Here is a 16,163-nt window from a genome sequence, read left to right as displayed (position 1 = left end):
GTAAACACCAAGGCTTAGAGGTTGTTTTGTTTTTTTAGAAAAACTTTAAAGATGTCATAGACGTGAGCATATTTAAATACTGAAGAGGCAAACTGATTTGGGAGGGAAAATTCAAGATACCTGTGAGAGGATGCCTTCAGAAAGTACTATTTTTGAGGAGGTGGAAGATGAGATGCAAAATAACTATGGACAAAGGGCTATTCCAACTGAGATGTCAATGTATATGTTTGCAGCTGAAATGAGAATCAAAAATCTGGGTTTTTATCTGTGAAATGGGAAGAAATGAGGTCCCAGATTTCAAATACGAGCAACAAAACTCAGACCTTGATCTCAAAGTTTCTCCCTACTCATTTTTTTTTTTCTGTCGAATGGATCAATTAACATTTCCCTGTCCACCCTGGCCTCAAACCTAAGCGTCATCTGTGATTTCTCCCTTTTTTTTTTCCTTCCTAATAGCTAATGAAGTTTAAAGTAGTAAGACTACAATGGAGTCTGAGGATAGTTATAGATGTTACCTCTAGAAGCTCAGGTTATTAAGGTTGTTACACTACACGTCACTATTAGCAGCTGCTGTGAGGCAAAGTTCTTGGTGAGAACGGGTCAGTGGTAGAACTTTACCAAGTAAACACCTATCGGGCTTCATTGTGTATGCTCCCAGTCCAATACACTACCTGGCACACAGCAGACACACCGCGGGAACCCACGAATGAACGCTGGTGCTGGTGAGCCCGTGAGGAGAGTCATAGATTCACTGAATCGATTTGGACTTGGTAGAACCTTGGTGTCACCCTAACCCCCTTTTTACAGATGAGGAATCTGAGGCCCAGAAAGATGAGGTAACCTGCCCAAAGTCCAGAAGCGACTTAGCGCCAGGACTACAAAGGGGCAAACACAGTGCCAGGGGAAGGGGATCTAAGGAGCTGCAGGAATTGAACAGCAGGATGTGCACTGCCATGTGGTTCTCCCCTTACAATGGGACGTTTCCTTCTGTTCTCATCACACCCCAGCTCAGGTCCCGATCACTCCACGGGTCATTATCCCAACAGCATCCCTTCCTCCTCTTCTTGCCTCCCAAGCTACCCAAGATTCCAAAGCCAGATCAATAGTCATCAAACATTGCTTTAACTCACTCCTTTCCAGTTAAAAGCTTTCAAAGAACTAATTCATTTGGACTTTGTCCTATAGGTAGGGCTCTTCGGAGGGAAGGGGACAGCGGGGCGGGCACTGGGTCCCACGCCGAGAGGATTTCGTGCCAAGCCACGCACACGGTGCAGCAGGAGCCGGGTCCGCCTCCTCAGCCCCCAGCCCGGCCCCAGACACACCAGCTACCACACTGACCCTGGTCAAATAAACCAACGGGCACGTGGTCGACCTGCAGAACAGAACCCAAGCAAGCACATGCCAGGAACCTGCCTTCCCGCCAGCCGCTCAAAACCCCACCCGCGGGCCCCGCGCTGCCTCAGACCGGATCCAGCTGGATTCCTCAGGGCGGCGCAGTAGCCTAACAGAATTCTACCTCTTTCCCAGGCCGCAGCCAATGGCGCGGCCCCTCGGATCCGGAGCCGCCGCGGGCTCTGATTGGCCGGTAGAGTTAGCCTGGGGGCGGGAGAAGAGCGACCTCGGGGAAGCGTGTGGAGTGGGGAGGTCGCCCCCGGGTGGCGAAGCGGCTATTATGCAGGCGTGAGTGAAACGAATAAACAAACAAACAAAACCCACTAGCCCGAGGCCTCCATTTCTTCCCCGCCCACCTTTCTCCCGCGTGGGCTCTCCCGTTTCCCAATCGCCACGCTTTCCCCGCCTTCGTCAACGTCTGGGTACGTCCCCCTAGCCGCGCGGGCCACGCACGCCCTGGCACTTAACCTCTGCCCGTCCGGCGCGAAGTTAGAGGCCGGGGCGGCGCGGACGGCGCGCACTCCCGGTGGCGGGGAGCGGAGGCAAGGAGCCCGAGCCCGAGCCCGCGGCCGCGGCCCGGCCAACGATGACTTGCTACCGAGGCTTCCTGCTGGGCAGCTGTTGTCGCGTGGCGGGCGGCCGGGCGGCGGCGCTGCGGGGACCGGGTGCGGGAGGCCCCGCCGCGCGGCCCCGGCTGGGTGGTGATTGTGGCGGCCGGCGGCGCCTGGGGCAGGGGCAGCCGCGCGAGCTGGCGGGCTGTGGCAGCCGCGCGGACGGCGGCTTCCGCCCCTCCCGGGTGGTGGTGGTGGCCAAAACCACCCGGTACGAGTTCGAGCAGCAGCGGTACCGTTACGCGGAGCTCTCGGAGGAGGACCTGAAGCAGCTGGTGGGTCCTGGCTCGGCCCCGCTTCGCTCCCGGGCTCAGCCGGGGCTCTGGTGGCGGCTGCGCCTCCTCGGGCGAGACCTTTCGGGACGACTCTTCCCAGGGCACCGCAGATGCCGGTCCTGCCTCTCTCGCGGCCCCCAGGTCCTCTGGCTTCACCCTGGGCCTCCTTTGCCTTTGGGCGTGTGTGCGAGGGAGAGGCAGGGCCGGGGAGAGGGGGAGAGAGAGGGGCAGTGTTCATGCAGGGACTTCCGAGGCAGGGGCGCCGCGGGGAGGGCGAAGAGGGGCTGCCGAGTGGCCTCAGAGTGAGGGGTTTGGGGATTCGTTGGTGCCCTCGCCGCCCCCGCCCTCATTCCCAGGTTGGGACCCACTCCAAGAAAGTGAGCCAGTGGCCTGAGGTCTGGACGCCCTGCGAACAGCTCCCCTGGCCGTCCCCAGAAAGGGGGCCCAGGGCGCCGCTGAGGGCTGCAGGGGGAAAAGGGCCGAAACTACCGCGGACACACCCCCTTTTACTCTGCAGGACTGCGAGGCCTAGGGCACTCCGGGAAGTCCTTCCGCGTGAGCCTTTTCCTTGCTGGAACGTGGTCGTTGGACACTACAAGCTTGTTTTAAAAGCACAGGTCTTTGGTGCTAAGAAGGAAAAGGGAGAAAATTTGACTTGTATATGTACGTTATTAAGGAGAAATATCAGGACAAGGAGCTGGTATACTGGGTAGTGTGTAAAATAAAAAAGCCTGCGACTCTTGTGCAGCAGTATCTCCACAATAGACCATATTTGATATGTTTATTAATATATCTGCAAAGATACAAATCCAAGAGAAAAACCAGAGTTTGAATCTTCCTGTTGTCACCCCCTCCCCAACTTTAAAAACAATTTCTGATCCCATACCACCATCCACCAACTTCAGGAAAAGAAGAGTGCCCGGTGCTACCATGAGCACTATGTCCAGAAAAATATATTGGAAATCTCTTAATTGTTGGCAGTGTGCAGTAAAAGGTTTTGGAATTAATTGCACATAACTGATTTAGTTTAATTCTGTGCAAGACTAGACAACCTGTTGGAAACTTCTGGTATCGTGTGATCTTAGCGAAGTTATTTTGTAGAGGCATCAAAATGAAATTGTAAATCATCTATGCTTAAGTGCTGAATCTGATGTCAACATTAAACATCCTGCTTCTTTGTTGGGTTTATTGAAGAGGGCTCCTGCATTCACCTGATGGGAGTCTAGATTTGTAGATTCGTTTTCCTTTTCCTAAGTGTTTGAAAATGACTGTTTATAGAATACACTTGGCATCATTTAAAGAATAAAGGGTTTGAACAGGAGGTTAGAGTAGTTGAGTTTGTATTAGGGAGTGAAACTGGAGGTGAGGTAGGGACTAGTAATGTTCTAAGAAAGCACAGTGTTACTATTTGGGGAGAGTGGTGTGCCCTTTGGGTTGTACTAATTTTGCACAGTCTAGCTTGTAGAATCTGTCAGATGCCATGTATGCATAAATATGTGCATACAGTTTTATCGAAGCTTCCCACAACAATTTAAAATAGCTCACTTGGCGTGTTCAGAGTGTGGGATTAAGAGTGAAGAGCTCAGTTCTAGGCCCTGGTTCTGTGTGGTTAACTTCCTATGTGTGTTCTTCTCTGGGCGTCATAGGTGGAAATGATACTTTTTGTATAATAGTGTCAGTTTTCAAAGTGCTTCACCTAATTCAGTATGTGAATTGCCGAGGTTGTACAAGATAGCCTCCAAGGTCCTTTACAGTGCTGGCATTTTGAAACTGTGGATAACGTTTTCAAGGCCTCAAGAAAATGGGTGGCATCTCAGTTAGCATTAACTCTTGGACCTCTGAACTAGATTGCCACTTAATAAAAAAACTTTCAAAATGAAGGGAAAATCAATAAGTCTTAAAAAGTCAAACTACCTAAGTGTACCCGTTCTGAGTGGAGAAATCTCTAATAGGTAAATATTTGTCTATTGCTAGGTAATGCTGTTTGGGATAAGCCAGCTTTGAAGTAAAACTCGTGGACTGTAGAATACACAGTTTTGTAATTGCCAGGCAGTGGAATAGTTTTTGTTGGTGGTGTTGTCATTACAGTTTTATTGGATAAGTTCCTTACCGATTTGAATTTGTGTTATAGTTTATATAAAGGCCCATACTCAGAATGCAATAGCATTAGTTGTAGACCAGATGAGAGATTATTAACAGGCCAAAGAATACTGGGCTGTGTGAAGTTGTCCTAAAATGGGATTCTGTAATAGGAGTGATAAGATGATAAGTATTATTTTTGTTACATTGCTGGGGTAAAAAATACTAAGTTATGTGAATCATGTGAATTGGAAATAAAAGAAAGTGGCCAAGTGCTTGAGTCTCACCATGGCTGCTGTGTCTATAGTGTCATGGTAACTTGGTTTTTTGTCAAAGCATTCTCTTTTGTTGTCGTGGTGGTGGTTTTTTGATGTAAAACAGGTCTGTTTTAGGCTATTTGTTAAAATGCAAATGGAAGATGAAGGATAGAGTGCCAGTATAATTTTATACCCTGAAGGCTGATGATTTTCTAACTTTGTAGAAATGTAAACAATTACAGGAAATATTTTTTAGTCGATAAGGCTTGCACAGAATAGGTTTACAACATTCAAGCTAGTCAAAGTTTTGACTTTGATTTACCCTTTCATATTGGTTACATTGCTTTATTTTAAAATCTTGTCTTTTTCCCCATTGATTGACCAGTGACTTATTTTGTGATATCAGATTTCTGGTCAAACATTTTACCTCTACTGTCTCATGACCTTTCAAAGGCCAGTAAAACTATTATTACAATTTACTTGCATCATTAAGAGATGTAGCTGTTGGCAAATGTGGAATTGCTATTAACAGCGTCCTTGACACAAATTAGAACTCCAGATGAAACAAAACTGACTTGGAAAGGATTTTGACACCAGAAACATACCACATTGGTCAAAAAAAGGTTTTATTTAAAGCCCTGTCTCACCTGTCACCAGGGATGGGGAACTGAATAAGGAAAAAAAAATTTTAATATGGAACAAATAAGAAGTCACAGTTTCTACCCTCCTCTCCATCATTCCAGGTCTCACAACTCGGCAACCCTTTTACTGGTTCCTATTTTTAGTTTTGTTTTTTAAAATTCATAATGGGATAGAATAATTTCATTTAACAGTCTGCCATGTTATTGGATTAAACTAGATGACTTGGAAGGTGTAGCACCTTGGATTTCCCTTTTGTTTTCTGAAGATTTTGTGGCTTAGGTTGTAGCACTTGGGCAGATAATACTTTTGCCACTGGGTATGCAATAAGTGTACCATGGATAGTTTTGTCAGGTGGTATACTTTTGCTACATTTTATGCAATAAGTATATTACATACAATATGATTGTTAATCAAATTAAAGAGCATGATTTGGAGTACTGCCAGAGCTTTCTAACTGAATCCTTGCTCCTCTCAAATCTTCTAGACACAGTCACCAGAGTGTCTATCTAAAGTGAACATCTGGCCCTTTCTCTCTTTTGCTTGGAACTCCACAGAAGCTCCCTGTACCCTTTAGTCACCAAGAGTACTTGTTAAAATGCAGACACCTGAACCTTAGCCCCCCAAGACTGACTCAGTTTGTGGAGAATTCCCAGACTTTGGTTTTATGAAGCACACACCTGAAATTAATGACTCTGGCTGAATTCCAGGGATGTGTTTTATCCCTGGTTTGCATGTGGTCCCCAGTTAAACTGAGAAACACAGTTGTGGGCTCAAGTTCATGATCTTTAGAATGCAGATAAGTCCCTTCATGAACTGGCTACCTCTTGAGCTTCACTTCTGATCACTTCTTGTCTTAAATTTCATATTCTAGCAATTTCAAACTGTGTTAATTTCCATTAGATGTTGTACTGATTTAGTTTAATTTATGGATCAGTAGCGCATAAAATGACTCAAAATACGAAAGATACAAAATATTATACAAAGAAAAGTCTTTCTGTTACTTGTCATTTGTCATTCAGTTTTGTCCCTGGAAGTAACTGTTATCAATTTCTTGTGTTTTCTTCCAGAAGCAACCTATATCTACAAATCAGCACAGTGAAATATTCTTTTTTTCTTTGCCTCATCTCTTTTTATTCAATGATAATATACTATTTAAGCTATTATGTGCCTTTTTTATTTAGCCTAACAGCATTTGTGGAGATTGTCATAAAGAACATTCTCATTCTTTTTAAAAATAGTATGTATATTACTTTATTGTGTGTCCTAATTTATCTTCTGCTATTAAACACATTCTGAAATGAATAACGTTTGTGTTTATATGCATGTAAATCAAGCTCTAGGACAAATACCTAAAGTTGAAATTGTTGAGTCAAAAGGCTTGTGCATATAAAATTTTAACAGATCTGGCCAAATTGCTTCCCTTAGAGATTATACAGATTTTTACTTTCACCAGCCCTGTATAAGGGGACTTGTTTTTCCATACATAGTTTATTAAATTGTTGGGTCTTTGCCAACCTTGTGGGTGAAAGATGGTATTTCAGGGTGGTTGAATTTGCATCTCTCAGTGTCTACGTGTCTATGTGTCTACGTTTGTAGCCTCCTGTCATTCGAATGCTCTTCTTCCTCTATCTAATTCCTGTTTTTTTTTTTTGAGGTTAAGCTCAGACATTACTCTCTCAGGATGCCATCCTTGGTAACCTTGCTGTGCCTCTGCCTTTCTCTGGCTACCAAGATTGTGTTAGGCATTCTTCACTTCATAATACTTATCTGTGATTATTTTCTTTTCTAAACTGTAAACTCTTTGAGGGCAAGAATTGCATCTCATTCATCCTCTCCACCCCCACACTTCCAGTAAAAAAAGTAGTAAAATGTTTCTGATGTTCTGTAAGATCATTTTTAGGTCTTTTCTCCTTGAGCCTGGGGACCAGCTTCCTTCTAGTCCAGGGCCTTATTACCAGCTGTCTGTCTTTCCAGATGTTAGCTGCTGAAAGCTTAAGTCAGAGTTTAAGCCTTAAGCTTTGGATTCTTTGATAGAGGTTTCAGATTAAATGTCTTTGAAAAACATGAGCCCAAGCAAAAGATGATTTTTATTTGACCATGGGATTCTTTTTGGTGGGAGGGAGCAGAAAATGTTTTAAATTCTGTGGTACACAACTTGGAAAACAGAGGTTTAAGGTATACTCCCTTTCTATAAATACTTGCAGTTAAATAAGAAACTCACAAAGATGTAAAAGAATTAAATATCATGGTAGCTGAAGTGTCACCATTAGAGAATCATTGACCAATATGCTTTACAGCCCTGATGTTCAGCCTTCATTGTATATAAGCATTATCTAGGGGGAGGTTTTAAAAACTACAAATATGTGACCAGCCATGAGATTGCAAATAACAAAATTTTTCACTGTTATCATTTTCCTATATTTTTAATTATATAAATTAAGTTCTAATAGTTAAGTGCTTGATGCACATTAATCTCTTCTCAACTAGTAAAGTGTGAATTGACTTTGTCACTATCAGTGAACTTTGTAATATACAATGGAAATATATAATTTCAAAATATCAGCAAGTGTGCCAGTTATTTCATGCTTTAGGAAAATTTATTTTATATAGCTATATATTTTTCTTCATAATAAACCACTAGATGTGGATTATGCAGGAAAATAGACCAATCTTTGTAAAACATTTGCATTCAAGGAGGGTTCATCCAATTGGCTCTCCTCTTCCTAAATGAAAGGTGGTAGAATTAGGTCCTGATAAAGAACAGAATAGTTCTTGAGTTATTTAACTTAGTCATCACAATTGAGGCTTAGTGGCCTAATGAGTATTCACAGTTCTCAAGCAGGAGTAAGATATATGGCTAATGTAGGAATGTTAGTAGTATGTGGCTGCATGGATATAACAGAGTAGACAAATCCTGCTTTAACAGCAGAAAATCAGAGTTTTGATCCTTGAAAGAACAATTTGATGTCTTTGTAATCTTGAGCAAGTAACCTAACCTCTCTGTATCAGTCTCTTTGGCTTTGAAATATTTATAATAATACCTGCTTTTCCTTTCTCACATAATTTTTAGAAAGGTGAAATAATTTACAATTTACATAATTTAACTTAAAGCTACATAATCTAATTCTAGTTTAGCCACAATAATGATCATTATGTAAATGTTACATATATTTAAATTATGTACCTGAAATGGCACTGATTTGGTTAACTCGAAAATAGATTCCTTTACTAAGATAGATCACTTAAGTGAACTAAAAATATGTTGATTTTAACTCTGCTTGCGTAGTGTTTTTTTAACCAAAATTTTAAAGAAGTTATCATTTCAAACAGAGAAAATAATTACAAAAATTATGATCTGCATTAAAAATACTTGCTACAGTGTCACTATTGGCAATATCCAGGAAGTCTGTTAGTTAATTTGTTTAAAGTGTCACTTTTAAATTATTTGTTCACAAAACCATTTTTTGAGCACCTGCTAACTGCTAGGCATCCTGCTGGATCCTGGAGAATCAAAGATTAATAAACAGTTTCCAAATACATGGGAAACATGTATTACATTATATGATAAATATTTACAAGTGATCCATGGGAGTATAGGGAAGGGAGAGAACAATTTGGGAAGGGTAGGGATGAAGGGGAGAAAAGACTCCCCCGCCCCCAACTTTTAAGTAGATTTTTAGTGATCTTTTTAAAGTTTAGATTTTCACTTATGAGATATTTCAAACATATAGAAGCATTTCAGAAGGTAACAAGACACCTGTGTATTCAGCTACCTAGGTTTAACAGCTATTAATATTCTGCCATATGTGCTTCAGAATTTTAAAAATGGAAATATTACAACTAAAGCCTTATGCATCCAACTTTTCCCACCCCCTACCTCACCAGAGGTAACCACTGCCTTGAAGTTAAGTGTATTGTTCTCATACATATGTTTTTACATTTATTAATATGACAGTATCCATAAACAAGTGTAACATCATGTTGTGTGTCTTTTAAATGTTAGTCAATGATAATTCTATTCTTTACAATATGTGCCTATTCTTTAGAAATTTGCTTCTCTTATTTACTATTGGTTTCAAAACTTATCTGTGTAGATACATGTTAATTCATTTTTTTTGAGACGGAGTTTCCCTCTTGTTGCCCAGGCTGGAGTGCAGTGGTGCGATCTTGGCTCACTTCATCCTCCGCCTCCCAGGTTCAAGCGATTCTCCTGCCTCAGCCTCCCTAGTAGGTGGGATTACAGGTGCCTGCCACCACGCCCAGCTAATTTTTTGTGTTTTTAATAGAGATGGGGTTTCACCATGTTGGCCACGCTGGTCTTGAACTCCTGACCTCAGGTGATCAGCCTGCCTCAGCCTCCCAAAGTGTGGGGATTACAGGCTTGAGCCACCGTGCCCGGCCCATTAATACATTTTAACTGCTGTACAATATTTCATTGTTTGGATAATTAGGTTAGTCACAGTTTTTCCATTATTAAAAAAATACTGTAATTAGAAGTACAAATAATTTTTCCATAAGCATTTAGTGGGTTCCTGAACAGCACTTAGTAGACTTTAACATTTTTGCTAATATGAAGGTGAAATGGTATCTTTTAATTTCAGGATGTTTGAATTAAATATTGAAAAATACAAAAGAATTTTTATGTGTGAAGGAGAGAACAGCAAAACTTCCGTGAAGTTCATCTTGTAGCCAACGAAAAGAACTCAAAACTGACTGTGATCCATAATCAGAGATCTCTTACATTGTGACTCAGTACATAAATTTGAAATAAAAGATAACAGGGAAAAATTTAGCCTTGTATGTTTTATAAAAACATCTTTTAAAAGATAACAGGGAAGAATTAAAAATATATTTTAAATAAAAGATAATAGGGAAGAATTTAGCCTAGTATGTTTTATTTTCTAGTTAATGATAATGCTGGCTGTGATCATTAAATTGTGACCAGCTTATAATGCACTTTAAGACAATTTGAAAATCATAGTATATTGAGGCCAAACAGGTAGCGTGGACCTTATAAAGGTGGTAAGTCTCTTGCCAAGGAGTTAGCTTTGTCTCCTAGTGGTTTTCAAACTCTTTATGGTAGCACAACCCTTGCTCAGCCTGTCTTTCTCCATAGGAATTGGGTGATGAGGGTCACTTTTTCTGAGATTTCAGTATTTTGGACGTTGTATGAAAACTGGCTTTTGTTTTCATATGACGCCCAAAATGTGGTGGTGTTAAGGTTAGTTAGGGGATGGGAATTAGTCAAAGACTTTTGAAGAAGGAACTAGTTTAGAAAATCTGGAGGCAAGCTTTTGCATTAGACCAGATAAGAGTTGGTGTGGTCCAGAACTCAAGCAGTGGCAGCATGAACTTAAAATACATGGATTGTCAAAACACTTCACACATGTAATTATTTGACTTCACTACTGACTGGCTGTGGACATCGAGTGTGAGGAAGAATTAGAGGTCACATGGATTTGTTAAGTTGCTCATGTAAATGATGCTATTGTTAACTGATAAATTGGACTCAGAAGAGCAGATTTGAGGGGGAGTATATAATCAAGTTTTGATATTTTTGGAGAGAGGTACCTGAACTATTTGTGGATGGATGTAAAGGTAGCATTTGAAAATTTGAGGCTTTAGATCAAGAGACGTGGACTAACAGTATAGATTTCAAGGTTACTGGGATATACTTGGTAGGTCAGTTTCCTGGAGTGGGGAGATAACTCAGGGAAAATGAAGTGAAAGCAGATAAGAAAACCAAAGTTGGAACCTTGAGCAATGTCAAGGGAGGAGGTCAACAGAATTAACAGAGGAATGCAGAAATAGAGAACATTGGGGAAAATAAAGGTGAGAGCCTGGGAGAAAGTAAGTGGAATAGAGATGATCTAAGATAAATACCAAATATATCTGAAGAAGTCTTTAGGGTTCAGTGCACTAGGTCTGATCATGTTAGGTGAATGGTTGAGTATCTAGGTGTTAATTAGGTGCTGTTAACCTTTTTAAGGCAATTTTGAGTAACACTTAGAGTACCATTTAGTTAAATGTGTATGCTTTTAAGGGTGCCTAAATTATGCCTAGTGGATTGACATACTGAACTATCATTGTCTCAAAAGTTTGTGCATTTATTATGCGTTAAATTTAAAAACCTTAACTCCTTCCCTTATTAAGCTATCATAGAAATTACATAGAGTACAAAATAGCAATACTCAACTGACTAGTAAAACAAGTCTTAAAAATTTGTAATTGCAAAGAACAAAGCTGGAGGCATCACGCTACCTGACTTCAAACTATACTACAAGGCTACAAGTAACCAAAACAGCATGGTACTGGTACCAAAACAGAGATATAGATCAATGGAACAGAACAGAGCCCTCAGAAATAACGCTGCATATCTACAACTATCTGATCTTTGACAAACCTGAGAAAAACAAGCAATGGGGAAAGGATTCCCTATTTAATAAATGGTGCTGGGAAAACTGGCTAGCCATATGGAGAAAGCTGAAACTGGATCCCTTCTTATACCTTATACAAAAATTAATTCAAGATGGATTAAAGACTTAAACGTTAGACCTAAAACCATAAAAACCCTAGAAGAAAACCTAGGCATTACCATTCAGGACATAGGCATGGGCAAGGACTTCATGTCTAAAACACCAAAAGCAATGGCAACAAAAGCCAAAATTGACAAATGGGATCTAATTAAACTAAAGAGCTTCTGCACAGCAAAAGAAACTACCATCAGAGTGAACAGGCAACCTACAAAATTGGAGAAAATTTTCGCAACCTACTCATCTGACAAATGGCTAATATCCAGAATCTACAATGAACTCCAACAAATTTACAAGAAAAAAACAAACAACCCCATCAAAAAGTGGGCAAAAGATATGAACAGACACTTCTCAAAAGAAGACATTTATGCAGCCAAAAGACACATGAAAAAATGCTCATCATCACTGGCCATCAGAGAAATGCAAATCAAAACCACAATGAGATACCATCTCACACCAGTTAGAATGGCAATCATTAAAAAGTCAGGAAACAACAGGTGCTGGAGAGGATGTGGAGAAATAGAAACACTTTTACACTGTTGGTGGGACTGTAAACTAGTTCAACCCTTGTGGAAGTCAGTGTGGCCATTCCTCAGGGATCTAGAACTAGAAATACCATTTGACCCAGCCATCCCATTACTGGGTATATACCCAAAGGACTATAAATCATGCTGCTATAAAGACACATGCACATGTATGTTCATTATGGCACTATTCACAATAGCAAAGACTTGGAACCAACCCAAATGTCCAACAATGATAGACTGGATTAAGAAAATGTGGCACATATACACCATGGAATACTATGCAGCCATAAAAAATGATGAGTTCATGTCCTTTGTAGGGACATGGATGAAATTGGAAATCATCATTCTCAGTAAACTATCGTAAGGACAAAAAACCAAGCACTGCATGTTCTCACTCATAGATGGGAATTGAACAATGAGAACACATGGACACAGGAAGGGGAACATCACACTCTGGGGACTGTTGTGGGGTGTGGGGAGCGGGGAGGGATAGCATTAGGAGATATACCTAATGCTAAATGACGAGTTAATGGGTGCAGTACACCAGCATGGCACATGTATGCATATGTAAGTAACCTGCACATTGTGCACATGTACCCTAAAACTTAAAGTATAATAATAATTAAAAAAAAATTGTAATTGCAATAAATTTAGTTTTAGATAAGTAAAACTATCTGTGATAATTTAATAAAGGTGTTACAAACCATTTAGGTAATAGCGTAACTATCACATCTGGATCTTAAAGTGTGCTAAATCTATCCATTCAAAATTTTGCTTTTTTCCTTACATGTTGTGCTTTATTTCAATATCAAGGCTGTGTGGGGAGACATGATCTCGGCTTTCGGAGATTCTGTAGCAGAAACTCTTGCTTATACTGAAATGTGTCTGTCTGTCTGTAGATCTCATGGAGTCACCTGCTTTTTCCAAGTGTCCTGGTGAATATTTATTTATTTATTTATTTATTTAAATGGAGAGAAGAATTAACGGGTTTTTGGGGAAAATATTAAAGACTGTTACTAATAATGTTGTGTAACATTGCAGAGAATTAGGAATGTGTTCTAAATTTCAGTAATTTCTCTAACCTTTTAATGGTAAGACATTGTCTAAGAAATCATGTGTTCTTATTTTTGTCTGATTAAAGGAATGTTTTTAGATATTTGAAGTCATGTTATTTTCAAAGGTATAGCAAGAAATTCTTACCAGCTTTTGCATATTCCTTTTAAACAAATATAATTATTGGACTTCAGTACTCACTGGCTGTGGCGATTGAATGTGAGGGAAGAATTAAAGCCAGTTGAATAGTGATTTAAGCCTTTCTAATTGATGCTGTTTATTAAGTGATTTTCTTATTTTTTATCTGCCTTGTTTAGCCAGTTCATGTTAATAAAGCTTAATAGCCCAACCAGTGAGGCCTTTAAAGAAAATAAGAACTTAGATTCTCTAAATGAATGTTGAGGATGACTTATTAGAAAATTAGTTCACAAGAAGAAATTTGAGTGGGAATAAGAATTTATGAACTGACATTTCTGCTTCAATGTTAAGTATTCTGATGCTGCCTGAACTTTGTATTTAGATTTGGAATTTTAATATTGTTAGCAATCATAGAAAACTTGAAGTTTTTTGTTAGTTCTCCAAAACTTTTTCTCCCACAAATTCAGACCCTTTCGTCATCTCAAGCCAAAGTTCCCTAACCGTCAACTGCCGTGTGTCTTATTTTCCTGGGGCTTGCTGAGAGCCAGGAAGTAAGCATAAAAGTTTCTGAACTACCAGACTAGCATTTACAGGGCTTACACAGTAAGGTTTATGTGCTTTTTTCCTGGGTACATGTTCCATATTGTCCAAACCAAAATTTGGAACATAAGGTAAAAAGCCTGGATAGGGAATTGAAGTATGAGGGCCAGTACCCTTGAAGTTTTATTTAAAGTAGAAGTGGTAAATTAGATGTAACTGTTGGAATAGGCTTATTGTGCATTTGAATTAGTTATCATTGTCTTTGGCAGTTTTCAGTGCCTTGTTTAATACATTTGATTAAGTTCAACTAGTAGTTAAATGAACACAGTAGTAGGCAGTCAAATATTTAGATGAATACTTTTTTAGAGCTTAATTTCTAGCTGTGTAAAGTGTTCATGCCTAAAGTGGAATTGTGAGAGATAATTATAACAAAATAATATACTATAGTAACTAATCTAACTCTCCTCAATTCTGAGGGTTGGTTTGCACACTGTTGTCACTTTCTGGGTTATCTTCTGTAGCATCTGCTTCTGCACTATTCTTGCTTTTCTGGAAAATGCATGCATGAGTTCATTCAACAAATACTTAGCTAGTACTTAGGCCCTGAGGAACAATGGCAAAAAAGATAAGTAAGATCACTCTTCTCCCAGCACTTATATTCTAGTAAGGAGATTCAAATAGATTTTTAAAAAATACCAGGATAATTTTAGGTGTGGTAAATGCAAAAAAGGGAATTAACAGGCTTTGGGATGGAGTAATTGGCAGTGGTGGCTGTTGCAGCTGCAAGGGCAGCACCAGCAGCAGCTGTTTCAGCAGTCCTGGCACCCCAGGGTTAAAAAGAGTCAGGGTTAGATGGAGGGATGGAAAGCATTCCAGCAAGTACAAAGGAAGAGCTTGGTGAAAATAGACCAAAGAGATTAGAGTGTAGGGAATGGGGAGGAAAAATGAGGTAGAAGAAAGGAGCAGAAGTCAGGTGGCATAAGCCTGAGAGTTGGTAGGAAGAAAGTGCCATTTGTAGAAGGGCATTAAGCTGAGGAAGAGACATGCTGTGGTCTCTCTGGTTTCTGTGTGGGGAATAATCTATAGGGCGCCAAGAGTGGAAGTAGGGAACCCCTGTCAGAGGCTTGTGCAGTGGTTCACATGTGAGATCATGAGTGGTAGAGGTGAAGATGAGAAAAGTGCTTGGATCAAACATAAGATTTAGTAATTGGATGTGGAAATAAGCAAAAAAGGAGGCATCGGCTGTGACTCTAGACTGTTGGCTTAAGCCATAGGTGGGGAATTCTTGGGCCAGAAAATCAAGGGCTAGATATTGAACATGCTAGATACTGAATGAATAATAATAGTATTTCAGGTATTCAGTATCTAGCATGTTCAATATCTAGCCCTCTAAATTTGAGGTGCCTGTTAGATAGCCAAAGAAAGATGTCAAATAAGCAGTTGAATAAATGTATTTGAAGCTCTAAAGATAGGCCGGGTTGGGAGATAGCAGTTGGGAATCATCAGCATATAGATTTTTAAAGCTGTGAAACTAGAGATTACCAAGGGAGAGGGTAGTGGTCCATACTCACTGAGAGGTGGTTAGTGCCGTTTTAGTCAATCCGTAGCTGGGTAATGATAGTGGTAATCTGAATATTCATGCCATATTGGTCCATATTAAGAAATTCTACTCTAAAATAGTTTTTCAAACCTTACTGACTCGTGTTGATTTGTTGATTAAATTAAACGAAGGATTTTTCTAGTTATTATCATAGTCAGTGCTTTCCTTTAAAAAATTATTGACATTGGTTGCTTAGTCTAAGTTTAATGAGGCTTTTGGCTAGGCATTAAATTTTGGCACAGGCTGTCTAATCTGTTATAGTATATCTTGGTGAGTTAACATCTATTAATTAATTTTCACAATAGCCAAATGCTTCCTCAGCTTCTCTTTTGTGAGAACATACGAAGATTACAAAGCAAGGACAAAACTATTTAAAAACTCTTAACCCAGTATTCGTAGGCAAAAGATGGGGAAAGTAGTTATCAAAATATTAACACTAATGATTTTGAGCCATAAGATTATATTTGATTTCAATTTTCTTTAAATATGCATCTTCCATATTGTTAGTGTTTTCTT

The 16,163-nt window shown here is 40.0% G+C and overlaps 1 protein-coding gene across 9 annotated transcripts in view; it reads left to right on the top strand.

Moving 5' to 3' along the window:
* Positions 1-1,628: 1,628 nt before the first annotated feature.
* The window catches only part of NADK2 (NAD kinase 2, mitochondrial), a 53,464-nt gene continuing 38,929 nt past the window's right edge, over positions 1,629-16,163 (top strand). The window contains exons 1-2 of one of the 9 annotated variants that reach the window (XM_063723873.1): positions 1,833-2,278; positions 13,216-13,251. In XM_063723873.1, coding sequence (XP_063579943.1) covers positions 1,979-2,278; positions 13,216-13,251 — 336 coding nt within the window. In that variant the 5' untranslated portion in view covers positions 1,833-1,978. 9 annotated transcript variants of the gene reach the window in all.

This window comes from Pongo abelii, chromosome 4 (genome assembly GCF_028885655.2).
Source record: "Pongo abelii isolate AG06213 chromosome 4, NHGRI_mPonAbe1-v2.0_pri, whole genome shotgun sequence".
In the NCBI taxonomy this organism is placed as follows: domain Eukaryota; kingdom Metazoa; phylum Chordata; class Mammalia; order Primates; family Hominidae; genus Pongo; species Pongo abelii.
Note: the sequence above shows the minus strand (reverse complement) of the source record. Positions and strands in the feature narration are given on the sequence as shown.